The following is a 22279-nucleotide window of genomic DNA, read 5'->3' on the forward strand; positions in this document are numbered from 1 at the left end:
CCAGTGCCAGCTCTTTCTGTATGCACTGCATTTGAATCACAGATACCTGAGCGTGCGTTTATTCATATACAGTCCTGCCTATTCAGGGAGGTTTGGGGTTTAACCCTAATGCAGAGATAAGCTTTCGGGGGAGAAATCGGGTTAAATCGAGTAAAACCCTAAAATCAGAAGCCCTCTTCTTAACCTGGGGTCCTCAGAGACAGTCCAGGGGGTCCACAGGAAAAAAAAACTGGAAACTTTTCACTCAACATTAGCAATGTGCAAAATCAAAATGTTTGCTTCTTGAATGGATTTGATTTCAGAAAGTTTCTGATGTATCTGTTAACCTGCAGGTCTGATTTTAATATTTGACAATTAATAATTATTTATACTGTGTAACAAAGCTACATAATCACAGCTGTGGCTAAGATTAATTGGTTTTTTTTTCTGTTTTTTTTTCCAAGTGGCAAAGAAACTGCATCAGCTGAAAATGAGTTTAAACTTAAGAGCACTGCTTGGCTAGAAGTGGCTTCTGTGCCAAGGAAGACAATTTGCATAGAAAAGACACTTTGCATTGGCAGCACATGCTTCAGTGCTCTGGGAGTGTTTATAGCCCTGTGAGTTTAACACTTCATGATTGAGAGCTGCCCTTCATGGCAACAGAATCCACAACAACAATGACTTTTATCAGCATCTTCATCTGGGCACTTGTCATCTGCACTCAGGGTAAGAACCATTTAGAAAAACACTTTTTTAAAAAAAATCAATTTGTGGGACAATTCGTAATATGTAAGTATTGAAAGTAAAACAGACACATTAAAAAAGGCTTGAAATTTAATGTGATTTAATCATTTAATTCAATCATTTAATTTAATTTTCTATTTTATTATTTTCAGAATCCAGTGGACAGTATACTGTGACTCAGACTCCAGCAGTGAAATCTGTTCTCCCAGGAGACACAGTCGCTCTGAGCTGTAAAGTCAGCAGCGCAGTGTACAATGATGACTTCCTAGCCTGGTACCAACAGAAACCAGGAGAAGCTCCCAAACTCCTGATCTATGATGCAAGTACCCTTCAGTCTGGGATCCTAACTCGTTTCAGTGGCAGTGGATCTGGGACTGACTTCACTCTGACCATCAGTGGAGTCCAGGCTGAAGATGCAGGAGATTACTACTGTCAGAGTTACCACCAACCCAGCAGTAGAGCTGTTTTCACACAGTGCTACACACCCGTACAAAAACCTCCCTCAGCAGGACTGCAGGTGAACATTGTTCATTTTCTGATACTTAAATACAAGCTGAAAATAAAGTAAAGCAAACATTTTTCTTCTCTTTCAGTAAATGTATATAAATAAATAAATTGCATATTTAACTTGAAATTGCATTATTTACTTTTTTTTCATTTTACTCTTTTAATGATTCCACTTCATCAGCAACACATTCTATATACAAACAGAATGATGTTTATTTTTTAAAACAATTGAACTGTATGCATATTGAGATTGATTTATTTCTGATCCACTGGACAACATTAAAAAAGAAGTCCAGCAAACAGCAAAGCCCAGTATTGCAGTGATGTGTAGTTACACTTTCTGACTCTGTTGAGTCCAGCTGGATATTTTTCATTGTGTCAATCTGATGTGTTTTAATGTATTTTCAAAACTAATATTAATACATAAATGAATAACATCGAATTATAACATATTGTTAAGACGAAAATCAAGATACGAATTACTGTTAATTACAATGAACAAACCATGTCTTCTTATGAAATAGAATTTTACACTTTATTCTTAATTACTGAAAAAAACATGTTAATACTAGATTAATATACCTCAGATTATAACTTATTATTATAAAAAATAATGTGTCTAAATTGAAATAAAAATAAATAAATGAGGAATTCATACATTTCTGAGTGAATTCTTATTTTTTTATTAAGGAGCAGCACGTCAGCGTTATTGAAGGCAGTTTATTCTTCATTGTCTTGCCTCCTGTGTCATCCTTGTTACCCACCTGGTCTCCTTCATTCCTTATGTGTGCAGCAGCTCCCTGGCACACATGTCTCAACACTTATGGGCCAGTTCATTCTGAACAGGCAGATTTCTAATGCCCCTCCGAGAGAGCAGGAAAGCACTGAGAGGCTAAACATAAAACTACAGGAAGGATAATCTAACTGTACTGTGAGTCACCCAACCCTATCAAGTCCCACCTGTGTTCACAGCTCAGATCTCATAGAACTGTCTGTGACACTTATTGAAACACAAGTGCAGCACTTAGAACACATATACAAATAGAACTAATCCACTCTTCTATTAAACTGTGAACTTAGTGTTTGATTGAATCCCTCTCTGTGTTTGTATAGCCTGGAAACAGGCATCAGTGCCCTGCCAAGCTGCACACACTGCCATCATTCACACTGGCCACAAGAGGGAGGCAGAGCACCACTGCTGTCCATAATGTAATAACAGTACAGTAATAAGACAATTGAAATAGGCAGCAGTTGCCTCCCCAGTCAGCCCAGTTCTGCCATTGTTAACAAAAGGCTCCTCACACCCAGTCATCTAAACACTACAGTGTGGTCTGTGTCTGGAGGAAGGAGCTGCTCACAGTGATGCATGCTGGGAAACATTCACTCTAATATCTCAAAACTTGGGATTTCTGCTTGATTCCAGCCCTGGCAGTGAAGGATAGAAACAGATCCTCAACTTAACATGAAACTCCTTTAGCCGTTCACTTCATTTTAAACAGAGTAAATCAAACCGTGAGATACAATCCTACTTGACACACAACACAGACTGCAAATATTTACACTGACCAAAAGAGAAAGCTACAACAGCCCTCCTTTTTATAATGTAAAAACACAATAATAAGGTTATTACAGCAGAACCCCAGACTGACAGGAATCCCAGTGCCATCATGTTTTCCTGCCATTCTGACCCTTCCCATCCCAAAGGTGCCAGTGGGGCAGTAGTGCTGCCCTCAGTGCCAGTGAGAGCTCTTCAGTAACACTAGAAGGAACAGTTTGGACTCCAGACACAGTGTCTTCTACTGTTCCTGAAGGCTTTTCCTAAGTTAAAGTGAGTACTAATTATGGGATTATGAAATAGAGCTTTTGTTAAACAAAGCAAGGACCACACCAACTAGTGTTGAATAGTTACCCACAACATAGAAATGTTTGTTAATAACTACACTCGTAAATGCAGCATGGTGGAAAATAAAGCTGCCTCTTTTTGGCTAGCTCATTTCAAACAAGGAAAAATGACATTGTTTCCAGTTCATTCGTATGCACACACATTTACACAGACACAGCACAAGCACAAACATGAGGCTTCCAAATTAAAACACAGACATAACCAAACACCAACAGTGCTCTGCTTTTGACAACAAACCTGCACCCATCAAATGTTTGTACCATCAATACAGAATTAATAAGGCATGACATTTTACAGCTCTGAGATTCTGACAAACTTCCAACATGTGATGTTTATCGGTACCAGATGTTGAAATGTTGATGGTTGTGTGCAATGAGACATGGTTAAGGCTTGGTGCTCGAGGGTCGTCAGTAGGGACATTTGATACCTTGGAGTAGGGGGAGTGACAGACCCTTCACCTTCGGTTCCATGGTGTACTGGTTAGCACTCAGAACTCTGAATCCAGAGATCCCAGTTCGATTCAGGAACTGAAGCGTGCGATCGAACAAGTGAAATGAATGCAGATTTCCATGTCTGAGGTGGGAAATGCATGTTTTGTTTCATTTGCAGAAATGTCCTGTAGTTCATTTTGGAGTGGTGCATGGTATGGGAAATACATTACCATGCTGAAAGCCTCTGCTGCAGGTTTGAAGTGACGCGTGGCACCATGGCTTAGATGGGCAAAGAGTAACTGACGAAACTTAGAGCAGAAAATGTATGTTTCTTGATCTCAAACAGTACAACCTAAAGTGAGATTGGCAAACCACTGTAGTTTTACCCATGGATAATCCTAGCATGCATATATTCAAGTAAATATGACATTAGAAATAATCAGTAAATCATTTTATTAAAACAGAGACATTTTATTTGGTAACTGACGTATCATAAAATTGACATTAACAAAATAAGCCTTGTGAAATAAAGAGGCAATTATATGTTGAACTGCACAAAATAATGAACAGTGTCTGGTCCTCAAATGTAAGGAAACAATTGACACCACTCCTATTCTCCCCTATACTAGAACCCCAAACATGACGTGCCTGACATAACCAGGTCCTGTAACTGACATAGCCACTGTGAAAAATACATGGATGTGAACACAGCGCAAGCTGAAGCGCTCACACAGTGAAGTGTCTGCAGAGTTTGTAATGTTTTCTTGAAAGGCATATACTCCCCGGGTATTCACAGGTACTGGGGCATCAGTCCTTTTGAGAACAGATGAAGCAAGGCACCACGTTACATCCTTTTGTGTCGGACACTTCCAGCCCCCTTTGCATGGATGCAAAACACTGAGGAGCTCCTCTGGCAGGGCCGGTATGGTTTCTTCAGCTGTGCCAGGGGAACACTTGCCTTCATACATAACAATGCAGTACTCATTTACTGACAGTTCAAAGCTTTTGAATGGATACTTTGCCATAGCTGTTGCTTGATCCACAATGCCAAACACACTGACCACTTTCCAGTCAGGCTGAATTTCTTCTACAAATGGACCTACTTCTGCTTTTGCAGAATGCGCCTCCAAACTGCACGCTTTACTTTACCTGCAATTCCAGCAACTGGCCCTTTGCCGTGTGCTGTGGCAAAAAACCTCCAGTCAGCTCGATGCAGACTACAGTGTACATTGCTCGGCATGGTAAGGGTGTACAAGATGAATCTGTTTTTAAATTGGCTCGCAGCACCATCAGAAAAGATGTGCAAGTTAGAGATGTTGGTTGAAGTTGAGGCTTCATCAAGAATAGCCCGATTGTAGTAAACAACTGCAAATGTGTCATGTTGCCGTTCATCACTGAGCACAACATAAGAAGTACTAACAGACTGAGCTGTGAGAACTGCTGGAAACAGAGGCACTCCTTCTGTGATCCAGGGAGCTCACATTATTTCAGCTTGCTGCTTTATAGGGAAGTGTTCTGAGAAATCTTCCTGAAGTATAGCTTCACATTCATTTCAATTCATCTTCAGTGTCTTGATTTGGTGAAGTTGCACCTTGGCAATAAAACTGTGGCGCCGCAGAATGGTCCGATCTGTTTGAGCTCCTCCTTGGCATCGTGTAATGTTGACTCAAGCAGTTCCTTTTTATTGTTAGCCATCTTTTGGTAGTTGTGTACAATTGTATCATCATTATCATTGCCTTGTATTACCTGATTGATAGAGCTAGCAAGGTCTTGGCATGTGTCACACTGGCCAAGGCAGCATTTCATCTGCCAGTTGCAAAGTGACCCAATGACCAGGAGATTTCCTTTGGGGATATTTTGACAAACCTTTTTCAAGCCATCTAGTAGCATCTCTGTGTTGTCATGGTAACGACAGACAGACAGGTTGAACGTGCACAGGGCGCAATGGTGCAGACTTTTTTTGATGTTCTGATTTTTACATCAGGATATTCATTCTTGAAGAGGCGGTGAGCTTCAAGAACCGTCATCAGGAGCACTTTTTTGTGCATTCTTTTTTTTGTGCATCCTCTCTTCTGATAGTGATGCAGTCTTTTCATCCAGGCAGCTGACGGGACACACAATCAATCTCATAGAATGCACAAACCTGACATTCTGTTTCACTAACTTCAGCTCTTTGTGTGGAAGCGTGCTTATCTACCAGAGCCAAACCAGATTGAGTTGCCAGTTTCTTTCCCACGACACTTTTCTTCCTGGGGCTCTTTGGAAGTGCCCAGTTTACTCCACTTACTGCCTTCCCTAGTGACTGAGCTAAAAAGAGAACTTTTGACGGTGAGTTTCTCAAATGATTCTCATTAAGTTGTGGTTCTGGTTCATGTCATTTTGAAAGATTTCTCCTATACTTTCTCATTGTTTCTTTGCTCTTTTCTGCTTCCCTTTTCTTCCTCCCTATACTCCACTTGCATGCTTTCTGCTGCTCTCTGTTCCTCTGTTTCACCCCTACTCTTTTCTCTTCTCACATCCTTGCATGATATGCACGCATTCTTTCTGCTGCAGGTCCTGGAAGCATTTTCCAACTTTAATCTAGATAAAAGAAAAGCAGAGGGCTGATTCAGCCAATTAAAATGTTGTATTCAATATATCTTTTAGAGAAATTTTTCATGATCTTTACTTTATCTAAAATATTCACATGTTGAGACAGCTGAGCGTCTTATGGTATGAGAATTTTTTTCAGCATAGACTGCACTACATTCTGTGACCACAAGAGGGAGAGAGGGTAATAAAATGATGCTCTTTAATCCATAGCAGTGGTTCTAAACCTGGAGTACTCAAAGACAACTTTTCAATCAACATTAGCAATGTGCAAAATCAAAATGTTTGCTTCTTGAATGGATTTGATTTCACAAAGTTCATGATGGATCTGTTAACCTGCAGCTCTGATTTTAATATTTTACAATTAATAATTATTTATACTGTGTAACAAAGCTACATAATCACAGCTGTGGCTAAGATGAATTGTTTGAGAGGAGGGAGAAGAGGGAGAATTAGCTGTGTTTGTACAAACTCAACACAAAGAAAACTATAAGCTATTCTTATTCTTTTTGATTGAAAGAGAAAACATGTTTATTCTAGAATGGCAAAGAAACTGCATCAGCTGAAAATGAGTTTAAACTTAAGAGCACTGCTTGGCTAGAAGTGGCTGCTGTGCTAAGGAAGACAATTTGCATAGAAAAGACACTTTGCATTGGCAGCACATGCTTCAGTGCTCTGGGAGTGTTTATAGCCCTGTGAGTTTAACACTTCATGATTGAGAGCTGCCCTTCATGGCAACAGAATCCACAACAACAATGACTTTTATCAGCATCTTCATCTGGGCACTTGTCATCTGCACTCAGGGTAAGAATCATTTAGAAAAATGCATTTACAAAAAAAATCTGTTTGTTGGATAATTTACAAAAGAGTCAAAAGTAAAACAGGCAAAAAAAGAAAAGAAAACGTCTTGCCATTTAAAGTGTTTTCATAATTAATTCAATCATTACTTATATTCTATATTATTATTTATTGTTTTCAGAATCCAGTGGACAAGTTACTGTGACTCAGACTCCAGCAGTGAAATCTGTTCTCCCAGGAGACACAGTCACTCTGAGCTGTAAAACCAGCAGCGCAGTGTACAGCAATAGTAATGGCAACTGGCTAGCCTGGTACCAACAGAAACCTGGAGAAGCTCCCAAACTCCTGATCTATTATGGAAGTACCCTTCAGTCTGGGATCCCAACTCGTTTCAGTGGCAGTGGATCTGGGACTGACTTCACTCTGACCATCAGTGGAGTCCAGGCTGAAGATGCAGGAGATTACTACTGTCAGAGTTACCACTATCTCAACAGTGTCAATGTGTTCACACAGTGCTACACACCCGTACAAAAACCTCCCTCAGCGGGACTGCAGGTGAACATTGTTCATTTTCTATTACTTAAATACAAGCTGAAAATAAAGTAAACCAAAAATTTTGCTTCTCTTTCAGTAAATGTATATATAAATAAATAAATTGCATATTTAACTTCAAATTGTATTATTTACTTTTTTCATTTTACTCTTTTAATGATTCCACTTCATCAGCAACACATTCTATATACAAACAGAATAATGTTTATTTTTTAAAACAATTGAACTATATGCATATTGAGATTGATTTATTTATGATCCACTGGACAACATATTAAAAAAGAAGTCCAGCAAACAGCAAAGCCCAGTATTGCAGTGATGTGTAGTTACACTGTCTGACTCTGTGGAGTCCAGCTGGATATTTTTCATTGTGTCAATCTGATGTGTTTTAATGTATTTTCAAAACTAATACTAATACATAAATGAATAACATCGAACTTTAACATATTTTTAAGATTAAAATCAAGACACAAATTACTGTTAATTACAATGAACAAACCACGTCTTCTTTTGAAATAGAATTTTACACTTTATTCTTAATTTCTGAAAAAAATGTTAATACTATAATGATATACCTCAGATTATAACTTATTATAATAAAAAATAATGTATCTAAATTTAAATAAAAAAAAAGAAATGATGAATTCATATATTTGAGAGTGAATTCTTATTTTTTATTAAGGAGCAGCACATCAGCGTTATTGAAGGCAGTTTATTCTTCATTGTCTTGCCTCCTGTGTCATCCTTGTTACCCACCTGGTCTCCTTCATTCCTTATGTGTGCAGCAGCTCCCTGGCACACATGTCTCAACACTTATGGGCCAGTTCATTCTGAATAGGCAGATTTCTAATGCCCCTCCGAGAGAGCAGGAAAGCACTGAGAGGCTAAACATAAAACTACAGGAAGGATAATCTAACTGTACTGTGAGTCACCCAACCCTATCAAGTCCCACCTGTGTTCACAGCTCAGATCTCAAAGAACTGTCTGTGACACTTATTGAAACAGAAGTGCAGCACTTAGAACACATATACAAATAGAACTAATCCACTCTTCTATTAAACAGTGAACTTAGTGTTTGATTGAATCCCTCTCTGTGTTTGTATAGCCTAGAAACAGGCATCAGTGCCCTGCCAAGCTGCACACACTGCCATCATCCACACTGACCACAAGAGGGAGCCAGAGCACCACTGCTGTCCATAATGCAATAACACAGTAATAAGACAATTGATATAGGCAGCAGTTACCTCCCCAGTCAGCCCAGTTCTCCCATTAATAACACAAGGCTCCTCACACCCAGTCATCTAAACACTACAGTGCGGTCTGTGTCTGGAGGAAGGAGCTGCTCACAGTGATGCATGCTGGGAAACACTGACTCTAATATCTCAACATCTGCAACTTCCACCCCTGCCAGTGAATATTAAAGAATGTTAAAATGTACCTTTAGCAGGCCAGCATTTTAAACACAATGATTCTCCCCTTGCTCTCCTCTCTGAGAGTCGCTGTAAGCTGTCTGTCCCACACCCCAGTTATTCCTGCAGACTCACATCAGTGTGTGTCAGCATAGAGGTTACAGCATGTCATTCAGTAGCAGTGTGGAGTAGTGGTTAGGGCCCTGGACACCTCACCGGAGTGTTGTGGGTTCAATCCCAGGTGGGGGGACACTGCTGCTGTACCCTTGAGCAAGGTACTTTACCTAGATTGCTCCAGTAAAAACCCAACTGTATAAAATGGGAAATTGTATATAAAAAAATGTGTAAAACATAATGCAGTTGTATGTAAAAATAATGTGATATCTTGAAACAATTGTAATAACAATAAATTCCACCAGCACGGGAAGGGATTCCTATTGCAATTCCACAGCCCAGCAGCACAAACTGCACTACACTCTGCGACCACAAGAGGGAGAGAGAGAGTAATAAAATGATGCTCTTTAATAAAGAGCAGTGGTTCTTAACCTGGGGTCCTCAGAGACAGTCCAGGGGGTCCACAGGAAAAAAACTGGAAACTTTTCACTCAACATCAGCAATGTGCAAAATCAAAATGTTTGCTTCTTGAATTGATTTGATTTCACAACGTTTATGATGGATCTGTTAATCTGCAGCTCTGATTTTAATATTTTACAATTAATAATTATTTATACTGTGTAACAAAGCTACATAATCACAGCTGTGGCTAAGATGAATTGTTTGAGAGAAGGGAGAAGAGAGAGAATTAGCTGTGTTTGTACAAACTCAACACAAAGAAAACTATGAGCTATTTTTTCATTTTGCTTGCAAGATCAAACATTCTTTTCAGTTTTTCTTTTGAATGGCAAAGAGACTGCATCAACTGAAAATGAGTTTAAACTTAAGAGCACTGCTTGTCTAGAAGTGGCTGCTGTGCCAAGGAAGACAATTTGCATAGAAAAGACACATTGCATTGGCAGCACATGCTTCAGTGCTCTGGGAGTGTTTATAGCCCTGTGAGTTTAACACTTCATGATTGAGAGCTGCCCTTCATGGCAACAGAATCCACAACAACAATGACTTTTATCAGCATCTTCATCTGGGCACTTGTCATCTGCACTCAGGGTAAGAATCATTTAGAAAAACACTTTAAAAAAATCTATTTATGGGACATTTCTTAATATACAGTATAAGTGTTGCAATGAAACAGGAAAAACTGAAAAAGGCTTGACATTTCATATGTGTTTTTTTATAATTCAATTCATTTGTTTATGATAATTCCACATTATCTATTATTTTCAGAATCCAGTGGACAGTATACTGTGACTCAGACTCCAGCAGTGAAATCTGTTCTCCCAGGAGACACAGTCGCTCTGAGCTGTAAAATCAGCAGTGCAGTGTACACTTATAGTAATTACCACTACCTAGCCTGGTACCAACAGAAACCTGGAGAAGCTCCCAAACTCCTTATCTATTATGCAAGTACCCTTCAGTCTGGGATCCCAACTCATTTCAGTGGCAGTGGATCTGGGACTGACTTCACTCTGACCATCAGTGGAGTCCAGGCTGAAGATGAAGGAGATTACTACTGTCAGAGTTTCCACTACCCCAGCAGTAGAGCTGTGTTCACACAGTGCTACACACCCGTACAAAAACCTCCCTCAGCAGGACTGCACAGAGACTGCACTGCTGCAGCTGGGACCTACTGCAGGTGCTGAGGGTGAAGGCAATGAAACGGGACACGGCCTGTGGAGGAGCTCAATTGCACACAAACACACTGAGCTCAATAACAAGGGCTCAAAATAAAAGACAAGATCAATCTGGTAAATATCTTGATTATTCATGTATTCTAATACATTGCAGAGGCTGAAGGGCTGTCATTGGATTTATATTTACTAATTTAGTTTCAAATGAAAGGAAAATATTATTCTTAATTTATTTCTAGTAAGGAAAAGATAAAGGTGAACATTGTTAATTTTCTGATAATTAAATACAAACTGAAAATAAACTGAATCAGACACTTTACTCCTCTTAAAGGAAATAAATAAATATTTCCATGCATTCATACATACATACATAGCATATTACTATCCAACATATTTCTATTGCATTTTAAAGCAATCTATGATTTAAAACACATATTAACATATTTCAATATTAATATACAAGATTTTTTTTCTATTTCTTTAGATATCTTCAAAGCAATTTAATATATTTCTAATTGAAACTATAAAATGAATAAATATAGTGAAATAAATATGAATAAAAATCTATTTCTCTAAAGTGTATCAGTAATGCTACAAAATTTAAACCTCACGCTGAAAGTTCAAGCATTTCATTCATTTGTATTTGGTGCGTTGATGCTCAGAAAAGTGTTGATAGTGTGAAAACATGGAGTACGCACACAAACACATTGTTAATTCACCATTGTGCAATTTAAAGAACTATATTAAGGGTGGGGTTTGTTTCTTGTTTCAATTTGCAGATCGTTGATGGTTAGATAATTCATTGTAAATTTCACTTCATTAAGTGTATGTTTGTGGTAATGAGCTGGCTGTTTAACAATACCTGTATCTAATCATCTTGATCAATTGATTAATAACTATTAAGGTTTGTTTGGTTTACAAATTGTAACTTATTTGCCAATCATTGATGTTGGGATATCTGATTGAAAACTTTACTTGATGAAGTGTATGTCTGTGATAATGAATTGTCTGCTTAACAAACCTGTGTTTAATCATGTTCACTAATTGGTAATAACGATATTAAGGGCTGGGTTTGCTTTGTTTCTTTTAAACACTGAGGAGGGCTCTTTGGAGTCGAAACACGTCTGTTGTTTGAAGTTTTGGTCTCTGTTTTTAAAAAAATGTGGAATGTTTGAAATATCACAATGGTGAATTAACCAGTTTTGTTTTTATGCTATAAAGTGTAGCATTGACAGGAACACACCCAGATGTTTAGCTGTGGAAGCTGCTGTATGTGCAAGGACTTGTCACTATCAGTGTGAAGCTCTGTGTGGAATGCATGCTTTCACAGGCTGATACAACCAATGCATCGCATTGAAAGAGGAAGAAACCATTCTGACTTCATTGTCAACCATACAGGACATTGTCAGTCAACGAGCAGACTGGGGTAACAGAGTGATATACTGTAAGCAAGGAGCTAGTCAAGTCTTGTGAGGCTTTTGTCTGCTCCTTGTCTGGTAAATCAGGAGATGATGTTGAATGGGGTTACAGATTGATCTGCAGCAGAAAATGATGCATGCAGCTCTCCCACATCTCCTGCCTGTGTGCACTGCTGTGTTTTGTGTTGTGTGTTGTTTTCAGGGTGGTCATTGTTTATATTTGTATTTTTGTAATGATTGCAATGTTAAATCAATCATTTTTCACAGGTATTTATTGCACCGCACACTTTAGTGTGCTTCTGGTGCTCAACGTTCACTGCTGTGTATTAATCTGCTGATAACATTCCATTTCTTTTTATCTGTAATAAAATAAAAGATTTTTTTTAATTGGAAGAGGCCGTGTTTCTGATCCCATCCTTGATTTGCTTTCAGAATTAAATAACCTGTAACTGTTTTATTTGTCCAGCGTCTTACTCACTAATCTGGCGTAGACCGACTCCAAATGTGATTATGTATTTCAATTCTGTGTAAGCCCTGCCTAGCGGGTGTTACAGTTACATAAAAGGACTCTATAGAGTCCTAATGCAAAAAGAAAGAGCAAAAAGCAAGTTGGGAAAGGGGAGGAGGGTGTCAGTAAATATCCAGAGTGCTCTGAGGTTTAAACACAAAACACACAGCTGATAGGAAAGAGGAAACACTTTCTGAGCCTCCAGCTCAATACAGCAAATCATGGAATAAAGAGATTCAGTGACAGCTAACACAGGAGCTGCTCTGTGTTCAAGTGAATAAAGTGCACTCATTAATGTGACCTCCGAGGGACACACTGCAGATATTAATACTGACCACAAGAGGGAGCCAGAGCACCACTGCTTTTTATAATGTAATAAAAGTGTAATAAGGCAATTGAAATAGGCAGCAGTTACCTCTCCAGTCAGCCCAATTCTCCCATTGTTCACACAAGGCTCCTCACACCCTGTCATCTAAACACTACAGTGTGTTCTGTGTCTGGAGGAAGGAGCTGCTCACAGTGATGCATGCTGCAAAACACTGACTCTAATATCTCAACATCTGCAACTTCCACCCCTGCCAGTGAATATTAAAGAATGTTAAAATGTCCCTTTAGCAGGCCAGCATTTTAAACAAAATGATTCTCCCCTTGTTCTCCTCTCTGAGAGTTGCTGTAAGCTGTCTGTCCCACACCCCAGTTATTCCTGCAGACTCACATCAGTGTATGTCAGCATAGAGGTTACAGCGTGTCATTCCACCAGCATAGGAAGGGATTTCTGTTGCAATTCCATAGCCCAGCAGCACAGACTGCATTACACTCTGTGACCACAAGAGGGAGAGAGTAATTCCACAGCCCAGCAGCACGCTGCTCATGTAGTGAGGATGTTCAGCAGGATTGCTGCACCTTCTTTACACAGGTAATAATTCATTCCACCCCAGATGCTCATATCAGTAACCTGCTTCCCTGGTGCTATAATGGTTAGAATTCAGTTCTCTTACCGCCCCCCCCCCCCCCCCGGGTTTGATTCCCAGTCAGGGAACTTATTTTGATGCTCAAGTCATTTCCTATTAAATCCCGCAACTGCTTCTCGTGAATCACTTTTAATGCCAGGCATTGTGGACCGACTTTATTAAAACAAAATAAGTTATTCACCTGTGCGGTCCCCAGCCCGGCTGGCTCTCCCTCCCACCCAGCCAAAAGGCGATGTTCAATCTTGGGAATATCTTGGTAGTTTTGACCAATCATAGCCCGTGTCACTACCAGGAATGAGAAGGGTATACCTGCAAGACGGACGACACACGCCTCACACCCCAAGCCTGAAACCCCAAACCCTTTAACTCCGCCTCTAACTCCACCTCTACAGTGACGCAAAAAGAAAGACGTCACATTTGAGAAGGAGAAACATATGCACAGTTGTTGCAAGCACAGCTGCATTTCAATTTTGACAGAAGAGAACACACAAGGTATGGGGGCTGACTGGTGGAAGATTTTTTCTTCACTTTAACCAACTGAGCTATTAATTTGTCGTCTTATTTGAGAAAATGCTGTGAACGACAGAAGCAAAGATTCCAAATAGAATCCACTGCACGTTACCAGAAACAGCTTTGATGAGACAAAGTCATATGACACAAACCCTAAGAATGTTATTCCAGATTCATTGTCGCTTAAAACAACTGCAGCCTCCCTGCCTCAATACAAATAATACCAATACAAAAATCGAATTACATGTATTTAAAAATGAATGGTCTCATCCATCTGGAAAGATTGGTTCTGCATTTATACAGTATCAACCTTATTCTGAGTTGAGAGGCACCCAACCTGTGGAGGATTTTAAATGTGAGGGGATGTGAATAGAGTCAAATACATTTGCATCATTCTGTATATATATATATATATATATATATATATATATATATATATATATATATATATTTCAAGTAACTGTAGCTTTATTATCATAATGAAAACACATTACACATGACCACAGTACTGTAACAAAATGACAATAACAAAGACATTCCCATACCGGGAGTCAAACCCAGGCCGCCTGGGTGAAAACCAGGAATCCTAACCGCTAGACCATATGGGAAGCTGATTAGAAGAATCATGGACATGCAACAGTAGCTAGTATACAGTACAATGATTTTGGGGGGGGGGGGAACTACTGAAATTTCATTACAAACACGTTACAAATGAAAGCAAACTTCAAGACATTTATTCTCAATTAACACAAACTCTTCAGTTGCTAAAAAAATATAAAAAATCTACATTTTTCTGGGCGCACTGCAGTTTTTCAGTTTGGGGAATATTACAAATGATCAGACTGCTTTAAAATACCTGTGTAGGGTGGGCGTCTCTGTTACAAAGAATTATCTCACTTTGTATGTATCTCCATAATGCGTTGAGACTACGCAGATAAATTAAAACTATTTGGAGAATGCTAGCATCGTTCCCGCTTTTTCTCGCAGCTTTATATGAGCAATTCAGATTGGGTGAAGCCAACCCAAAAAAGTAAGATTATTTATGTCAATATCGTTGTAGCTATAAAGGATGCACGCATTTGCTATATGACAATACATATATTAAATTGGTAATTGTATGTAAAAATAATGTGAGATCGAGTAACAATTGTAAGTCGCCCTGGATAAGGGTGCCTGCTAAGAAATTAATTAATTATAATAATAATAATAATAATAATGTGAATAGTCAAATACATTTGCATCATTCTGTAAATATATTTTTGTATATATATATATATATATATATATATATATATATATATATATATATATATATATATTTATTTCAAGTAACTGTAGCTTTATTTTTCATTTTATTTTTAATATTTTTATTTTATTTTATTACTGTAGCTTTATTATCATTCACTGGTTGCCTACGAGGGCTTGAGATGAGGCGAAATTGGGAGTGAGATATTGAGAATGAGACAAGACAAGATGAGAGGATTTCTCCGGTTTCTTTTGAGGCTTGAGAGGGGCGAGAGATTTGAGAGTTTAAGAGTGAGACGAGATTGAGAGGGATGGAGTCTGGGAATGGTGCTTAGTAACATTGAGGTTAGATACTGATAGCAGGACGAGATAGGGTGGACGAAGAGTTTTCCCTTCTCGTCGGGTCAGGCAGCATCCTCTGGCTGCTAGGTGCTGTAGAGAGGGAGACACGAGAAGAGCAAAGGATTAGATATAAACACTTTCCACCGGGTCAGGCAGCATCCTCCGACTGCTGGGTGACGTAAAAGTGAGAGAGAGAGAGAGAGAGCAAAGTTTAGACACATAACATACAACAAATCTGACTCTCGCTCCCAACGGGTCAGGCAGCATCCTATGGCTGCTGGGCGTTTAGTGGAACAAGAGACAGGAAGGGGACCAACAGCACAAAAGGACAGATCCTTCGCAACTCAGTGCAGCATCCTCAGGCAGCTAAGCTGTCAGCTGGGCGGTGTGGAGAGCTTAGGAAAAGAGTCTCGGGTCCGTTTAGGAGAGACGAAAACAGAGAAACGATGGAATGCTGTCAGCAGTGTGCAGTGGCCTGCTGTAGAGAGCAGAGAGCTGCTGAATGCAGTGGAAATTGGTATTTGAGAATTAAGGCATTTAAGATGATTTCGGCGATGTGGCTGCCTTTGGGCAGAGATGAAGAATGCATAGATCTGAGGCCGCTGCAGAACCTGAGAGGTTGGGAATGCGTTGCTCGGAGGCTGCTGCAAAAACTATTGATTTGATCAGGAGCAGTCTAAGAGTGTATTATCTATTGCGGGGTAGGAGGACGCTTGACTGAAATGTTGATAATCATAGCACATAGTTTCCGTATGTGACTGGAAGCTCAAATTGAATGAAATGGACTTTAAAAGTTGTATTAAGTGCCTTGATGAAGTTGGGGGCGGAAAGACAATGAACTGCAGGAATTGATAGAAAGTTTGGAGTGTGCGAGATTCGCAGCGATAGCAAATCAGCTTAAATTATGTAGAGCTTGTGGTGTTATGCTGCCATCTAGAGGTTGTGATTGGAATTGAAACTATTGTCATCAGTGAAGCAGGGTAGCATATATTTGGTTACTGCGATTAAAATCCTTGTCTGTTTATAAAACATTTACTTTACAACAGTTAGTGATGATATAAGTAACTTAACGTAGGTCTAGAAGAAGTGCCTGCAGTACAGGCAAAGATTGCAGTCGTGAGGCACAGGCTCTCATTGCCTGTTAAAGTTGCCTGGTCGCCATGGCAATTTACCACTCCCAGTAGTCACTTGATGAGGCGTTGCCGTGGGAACTGCCTGTGAGGCGCCGGTGTGAAGGAGTTGCAGTTCAGCGGTGATGTTGGAACAGTCTTTCTGATGAAAACGCAGATCAAGCTGAGAATGACGCTGCGCTTTGAACGGCGCTGTAGCTGCGCTGGAGACTGGAGGGAGCAGAAAAGACTAACGATGGAGCTCCTGCAGAAAAATACAAAAGCTGAATGATGAAAAGAATCAACTGAGCAGGTAGGAAAATAGCTGATACTGTCTACCAGCGCTGAGCAGAGAAATGGCCTGCAGTGAAAGGAGCGAACAAAAAAACAAACACAGACGAAGGACGGAAGCAGTGCCAGGTGTATAAATAGAAAAGAAGGAGAGATTGACATGCAAGCTACCTAACGGGATTGCCCATACCGCTCTGGTCACGCCCTTTTTACCAGACCAAACAGAGCAGCGCAAACTAATGGCAGAGAGACTGGAACTTCATTGAAACTGAACTGCCCCCCACAGGAAGTAATTTTCATGGCTAATCCCGAGCTCACTGTGAGCTGCCAGGGGGCCAGAGAAGCCAAATACAAACATACAAATTGGAAGCTCAGCGAGGGAGCGCCCTCTACAGCATCAAACAAATTACACCTAAAGGTTAACATTTAAAATCTAATCCTAGCTGCAACCCTGCAATTAATCATATATATCTACTTAAAAACAAGAAAATATCTAATTGCAAGCCTGGTCGAACAAAATAAGTTTAAACAAAGAGCGCTTTCCACGATTTAAGATGCTTTAGAGAGACAGAATATTGGAATTGGCAGCTGAAACTGGGGGATAAAACTGCCTGTGATCAAAGTGGGCAGAAAAGTTGAATACTTTGCATAACGTATTTGGTAAAAAAGAAAACGGATCATCTCTGATTTGCAACTTTTCCATGGTTCGGCCCGGCCACTGCCGTGTGGCTGGTTAAATCGATGAGTTCAGTTTTTTTCTGCTTGGTAATTCAGTCATGAGGCAGCTGTAGCAGAGTGGCGCAGCGGAAGCGTGCTGGGCCCATAACCCAGAGGTCGATGGATCGAAACCATCCTCTGCTAGCTTGTTTTTCTTCTGTTAGCAAAGTAGTAGTAGTAGTAATATTTAATCTCAAAGCGCTATAATTTATTTCAGCTCTTATGAAAGACAAGTATCCTTGCGCATTATATCATCCTTAATTGCTAAATGTAATATTAATTAATTGCCTAAAGTTAATATTTTAGAAAAAACTACTTTGCTAACAGAAGAAAAACAAGCTAGCAGAGACTGGTTTTGACCCATCGACCTCTGGGTTATGGGTCCAGCAGGCTTCCGGCTGTGCCACTCTGCTACAACTGCCTCGTGACTGAATTACCAAGCAGCAGAAAAAACTGAATTTATCGTTTTAAGCAGCCACACGGACCACCAGCCCATTGCAAGCTAGCAAGCCATTATAGAAAGTGTCACATGACAAGTGTTCGTGTGGTGTTTTAGCTGCTGAAATTATCTTCTTTAGAAACGTTATTTTTATTTGTGATGGCGCACATTGTAAGTGATATTCTGGAAGAGGAGACTCCCTTTTCAAAGCGCGTAGAAACAAGCAATCAGCAGCGCCAGTGCTTCCCGGCAGCTTTTGTCGAAATTCTCTTTTTATATTTATTTTCTGTTAACATTAGTTTATGGATAATCTTGTTTGCTTTTAAACCAATTAAATTGTTACAAAAAAAAGACTATTCTATAGTCCGTTCATTTTAATTACGTACATAGTCTTGTTGTACTAGTGCTCAAATACACACTCCCTTTTTTCTTTCTATATTTACCCGAAACCTCGCTTAATATAAGGAAATGACATGTCAGCACTGTGCTTGCATCCAGAGCGCGTCTGCGAAGGAAAATAAAAATACGGCTAAAAACAAAACAGTATTCGGTTCAACAGAGACAGTCAGTATCTTAAAAACAAATAAGCGACGCCCCTGCTAGCTCTGCGACGCCCAGCCAATAGGCAGGGACGGGACGTTGAAAAGAATTGTGGGAAATGTGGGATCAGGTATAGAAGCAAAGGTATATTTCAAGGTCTTAAAACGACATTTCCCACAATTCCTTCAACAAGTAGTGACTTCAACAAGTAGTCTGTTTACAACAAAAATGCAATCTGTGTCAGGAACGCTATTTTAGTCGCATTTAAAATGGAAATTAAAATGGTTTTGAGTGCTGACAAGAGTTTGGTATCAGCTGTTGATTTCCTTGAAACAATCTTTTATAGTAAAATGAACACATTTATTCATTTTAAAAATAAGTAAAACTGAACTGTCAGAAGTGGGATTTAAACCCACGCCTCCACTCGGAGACCAGAACACACAATTCTTCGGAAAGACAGAGTCCTTAAATCTGGCGCCATAGAGCACTCGGCCATCCTTACAAGCTGCGTTTATTACAGCAGAAAACCGCATTATTTATTTCAGCACAGCCTAGGGTTGTCATATCAAGGCCCGATTGGGTTTATAACACACATACCAACTGTTGCTCCATGAAAGATGTCATGACAGTGTAAAAAAAGAAACAGATTGAAGCCAACCCAAAAAAGGATTTTAAATGTGAGGTGATGTGAATAGTCAAATACATTTGCATAATTATATATATATAATTATATATATTTCAAGTAACTGTAGCTTTATTATCATAATGAAAACACATTACACATGTTCTGAAACAATGTGACAATGACATTTCCATACCAGGAATCAAACCCATGGCGCCTGGGTGAAAATCAGGAATCTTAACCGCTAGACCATATGGAAAGCTCGTCTGTAAACTTCTGGACATGCAACAGTAGCTAGTACACAGTACAATGATTGGCAACCACAAAAACTGATATTTCATTACAAACACGTTACAAATGAAAGCAAACTTCAAGCCATTTATATTTATTCTCAATTAACACAAACTCTTCAATTGCTAAAAAAAATATATAAAAAATCTCCCTTTGTGCTTCTGGGGAATATTACAAATTAGGAGACTGCTTTAAAATACACATGTAGGGCGGGCCATCCTGACATGCTGACTTGATTACAGAAGAAAACCGCATTATTTATTTCAGCACAGACTAGGGTTGTCTCACTCCTCCTCGTGGATAACGAGTTTAAAAACTTTAGAAACGCATTTAACAAATCACTATAGAAATGATTCCTGAAAGTAGTGTTTTATGTGCAAGTGGCCGACCGTCTCTCTCCAACTCTGAGTGGCACCGGTAGTGGTGGCGGAGCACCCGATACACATGTCACTTACATGTGCACCCGGTGCACATTGTAAGTGATATTGTGGAAGACAAGACTCCCTTTTCAAAGCGTGTAGAAACAAGCAATCAGCAGCGACAGTGCTTCCCGGCAGGTTTTGTCGAAATTCTCTTTTTATATGTATTTTCACATTCGGAGACCAGAACACACAATTCTTTGGAAAGACAGAGTCCTTAAAACAATGTCATATACGCCGAAATGAACACGGACGGTCTTTGTTAAGGGCTGACTTGTTTAGATGTTCGAGAGATCTTGGTGTACTGGACAAATCTACTGGATTTTTTCCATGTCGTAATGGTGCCGCCTGTGATATTGCATTTAAAACTAAGACAATGTCATACAATGAAAAAAAGAGTACAGTATCTTACAAGTGATTGTCCTTCAACTCATGTCATTTATGTGATTTATTGTCCTAGCCATTTGCAATATGATGGATGTTAATGGACTTTCAATATACACGTTTTAGAGCTAAGCGTTTGTTGAGGCAGTTCAAACGCTGCACTTTCAGGCAGCCAGTTCCAGTGTTTGTCTTTTGGACTTACTCTGGAAGGAATACAAAAAAAAACAGCATTTGCTGAGAACCGCATTTGGGAGAAAACAAAACAGTTTCGAAACGCATTTGTAAAGGCATCAGATTCTATTATGGTGTTGCCGAGCTGTTGAACGTTTCTCATCACAGAGGTTTACTGGATTGACAAAAATGCGATTGCCATAAAGAATGCTATCTCAAAACTTTAATCTTGTCAAGCCGAAATAGCTCAGTTGGGCGAGTGTTAAACTGAAGATTGAAAGGTCCCTGGTTTGAACCCAGGTTTCGGCAAACAACAAGACGATATTTGTGTTGTATTATTTTGAACTAAAAAACAGAGCACATTTTTTCTTCAGCGTAATTGGAAGAAATAACAACGTATCAGAATGTGATTAAGAAATGCAAAAAGCACCATCCCTGGATGGGCTTGAACCACCAACCTTTCAGTTAACAGCCGAACGCGCTAACCGATTGCACCACAAAGACCAACCAATTAAGCTACTAAAGCATACGGGAGTGATGAGCAAGGCGAGATGCTGCAGAACGAGATCGAGGGAGCAGAACTCAGCAGAACCTGAGATCACATCTAAGATGAAAGCAGGATGGGGCAGGAAAGTCTATGTAATCCATTATGGCAGCACAGCATATGTCTTTTTGTTAGATAACACCCTGGGAGACAACACAGCAGTGTGTGTAAATAGCTACAATGGAAACCATATACTTACGACTTAATTTTGATACAGAACTGTGGTCATGTGTAATCTGTCTTCATTATGATAATAAAGCTACAGTTCAGTGGATTATATTTGAAATCTTTGGTTCTGTCGTTCAGTATTTTCTCAAATAAGATGACAAATTAATAGCTCAGTTGGTTAGAGTGAAAGAAACCGCCACCAGTCAGCCCTGCTAGCTCAGTCGGTAGTGCATGAGACTCTTAATCTCAGGGTCGTGGGTTTGAGCCCCACGTTGGGCGTCTTTTTTATATACAAATTGAAGATATTTCTTCGAGGCAATGGAGGAATGTCTGATTCTGTTCATATTGTATACAGTATTGCAACAAAATTACTTATTGGTCATTGTCAAATAGCAATTGCTAATGTAAAAAGCATGCATCGTTTATAGCTATAACGATATTGAAATAAATAATCTTACTTTTTTGGGTTGGCTTCAATCCGTCTCTTTTTTTACAATTGTCATTACATCTTTCATGGAGCAACAGTTGGTATGTGCGTAATAATCCCAATCGGGCCTTGATAGAATAGACAACCCTAGTCTGTACTGAAATAAATAATCTGTTTTTCTACTGTAACAAACACAGCTTGTCAGGATTCTATAATGGTGTTTCCGAGCTGTTGAAAGTTTCTCATAATACACAGGTTTACTGGATTGACAAAAAGGCGATCAACAAAAACCCACCAACCTTTCAGTTAACAGCCAAACACGCTAACCGATTCCGCCACAAAGACCAAACTGTTAGACCGCCAAAGCATACGGGAGTGATTAGCAAGGCGAGATGCTGCAGAATGTGATCGAGGGAGCAGAACTCAGCCGAACCTGAGACCACATCTAAGAAGAAAGCAACACGGGGCAGGAAAGTCTGTGTAAACCATTATGGCAGCACAGCATATGT

The 22279-nt window shown here is 39.5% G+C and overlaps 2 non-coding genes, 1 pseudogene and 3 gene segments (V, D, J or C); 4 read left to right on the forward strand and 2 right to left on the reverse strand.

Annotated features, from left to right (window-relative positions):
* The first annotated feature begins 581 nt into the window (after positions 1-581).
* LOC131705162 (Ig kappa chain V region K29-213-like) lies at positions 582-2672 on the forward strand. The segment is given in 3 exon segments: positions 582-705; positions 876-1275; positions 2654-2672. Coding segments are annotated over 3 exon segments (492 nt in total).
* Positions 2673-6847: 4175 nt separating this feature from the next.
* Positions 6848-8090, forward strand: LOC117965113 (Ig kappa chain V region K29-213-like). The segment is given in 3 exon segments: positions 6848-6957; positions 7133-7463; positions 8084-8090. Coding segments are annotated over 3 exon segments (411 nt in total).
* Positions 8091-9941: 1851 nt separating this feature from the next.
* LOC131705360 (immunoglobulin kappa variable 4-1-like) lies at positions 9942-10680 on the forward strand. The segment is given in 2 exon segments: positions 9942-10073; positions 10251-10680. Coding segments are annotated over 2 exon segments (489 nt in total).
* A 3917-nt stretch (positions 10681-14597) lies between these two features.
* Positions 14598-14669, reverse strand: trnae-uuc (transfer RNA glutamic acid (anticodon UUC)). Its single transcript has one exon. It is a non-coding gene; the product is annotated as a tRNA-Glu (tRNA).
* Positions 14670-17837: 3168 nt separating this feature from the next.
* On the forward strand, positions 17838-17909 carry trnam-cau (transfer RNA methionine (anticodon CAU)). Its single transcript has one exon. It is a non-coding gene; the product is annotated as a tRNA-Met (tRNA).
* A 2011-nt stretch (positions 17910-19920) lies between these two features.
* On the reverse strand, positions 19921-20029 carry LOC131705578 (small nucleolar RNA U3; annotated as a pseudogene).
* Between the last annotated feature and the right edge of the window lie 2250 nt (positions 20030-22279).

This window comes from Acipenser ruthenus, chromosome 35 (genome assembly GCF_902713425.1).
Source record: "Acipenser ruthenus chromosome 35, fAciRut3.2 maternal haplotype, whole genome shotgun sequence".
In the NCBI taxonomy this organism is placed as follows: Eukaryota; Metazoa; Chordata; class Actinopteri; order Acipenseriformes; family Acipenseridae; genus Acipenser; species Acipenser ruthenus.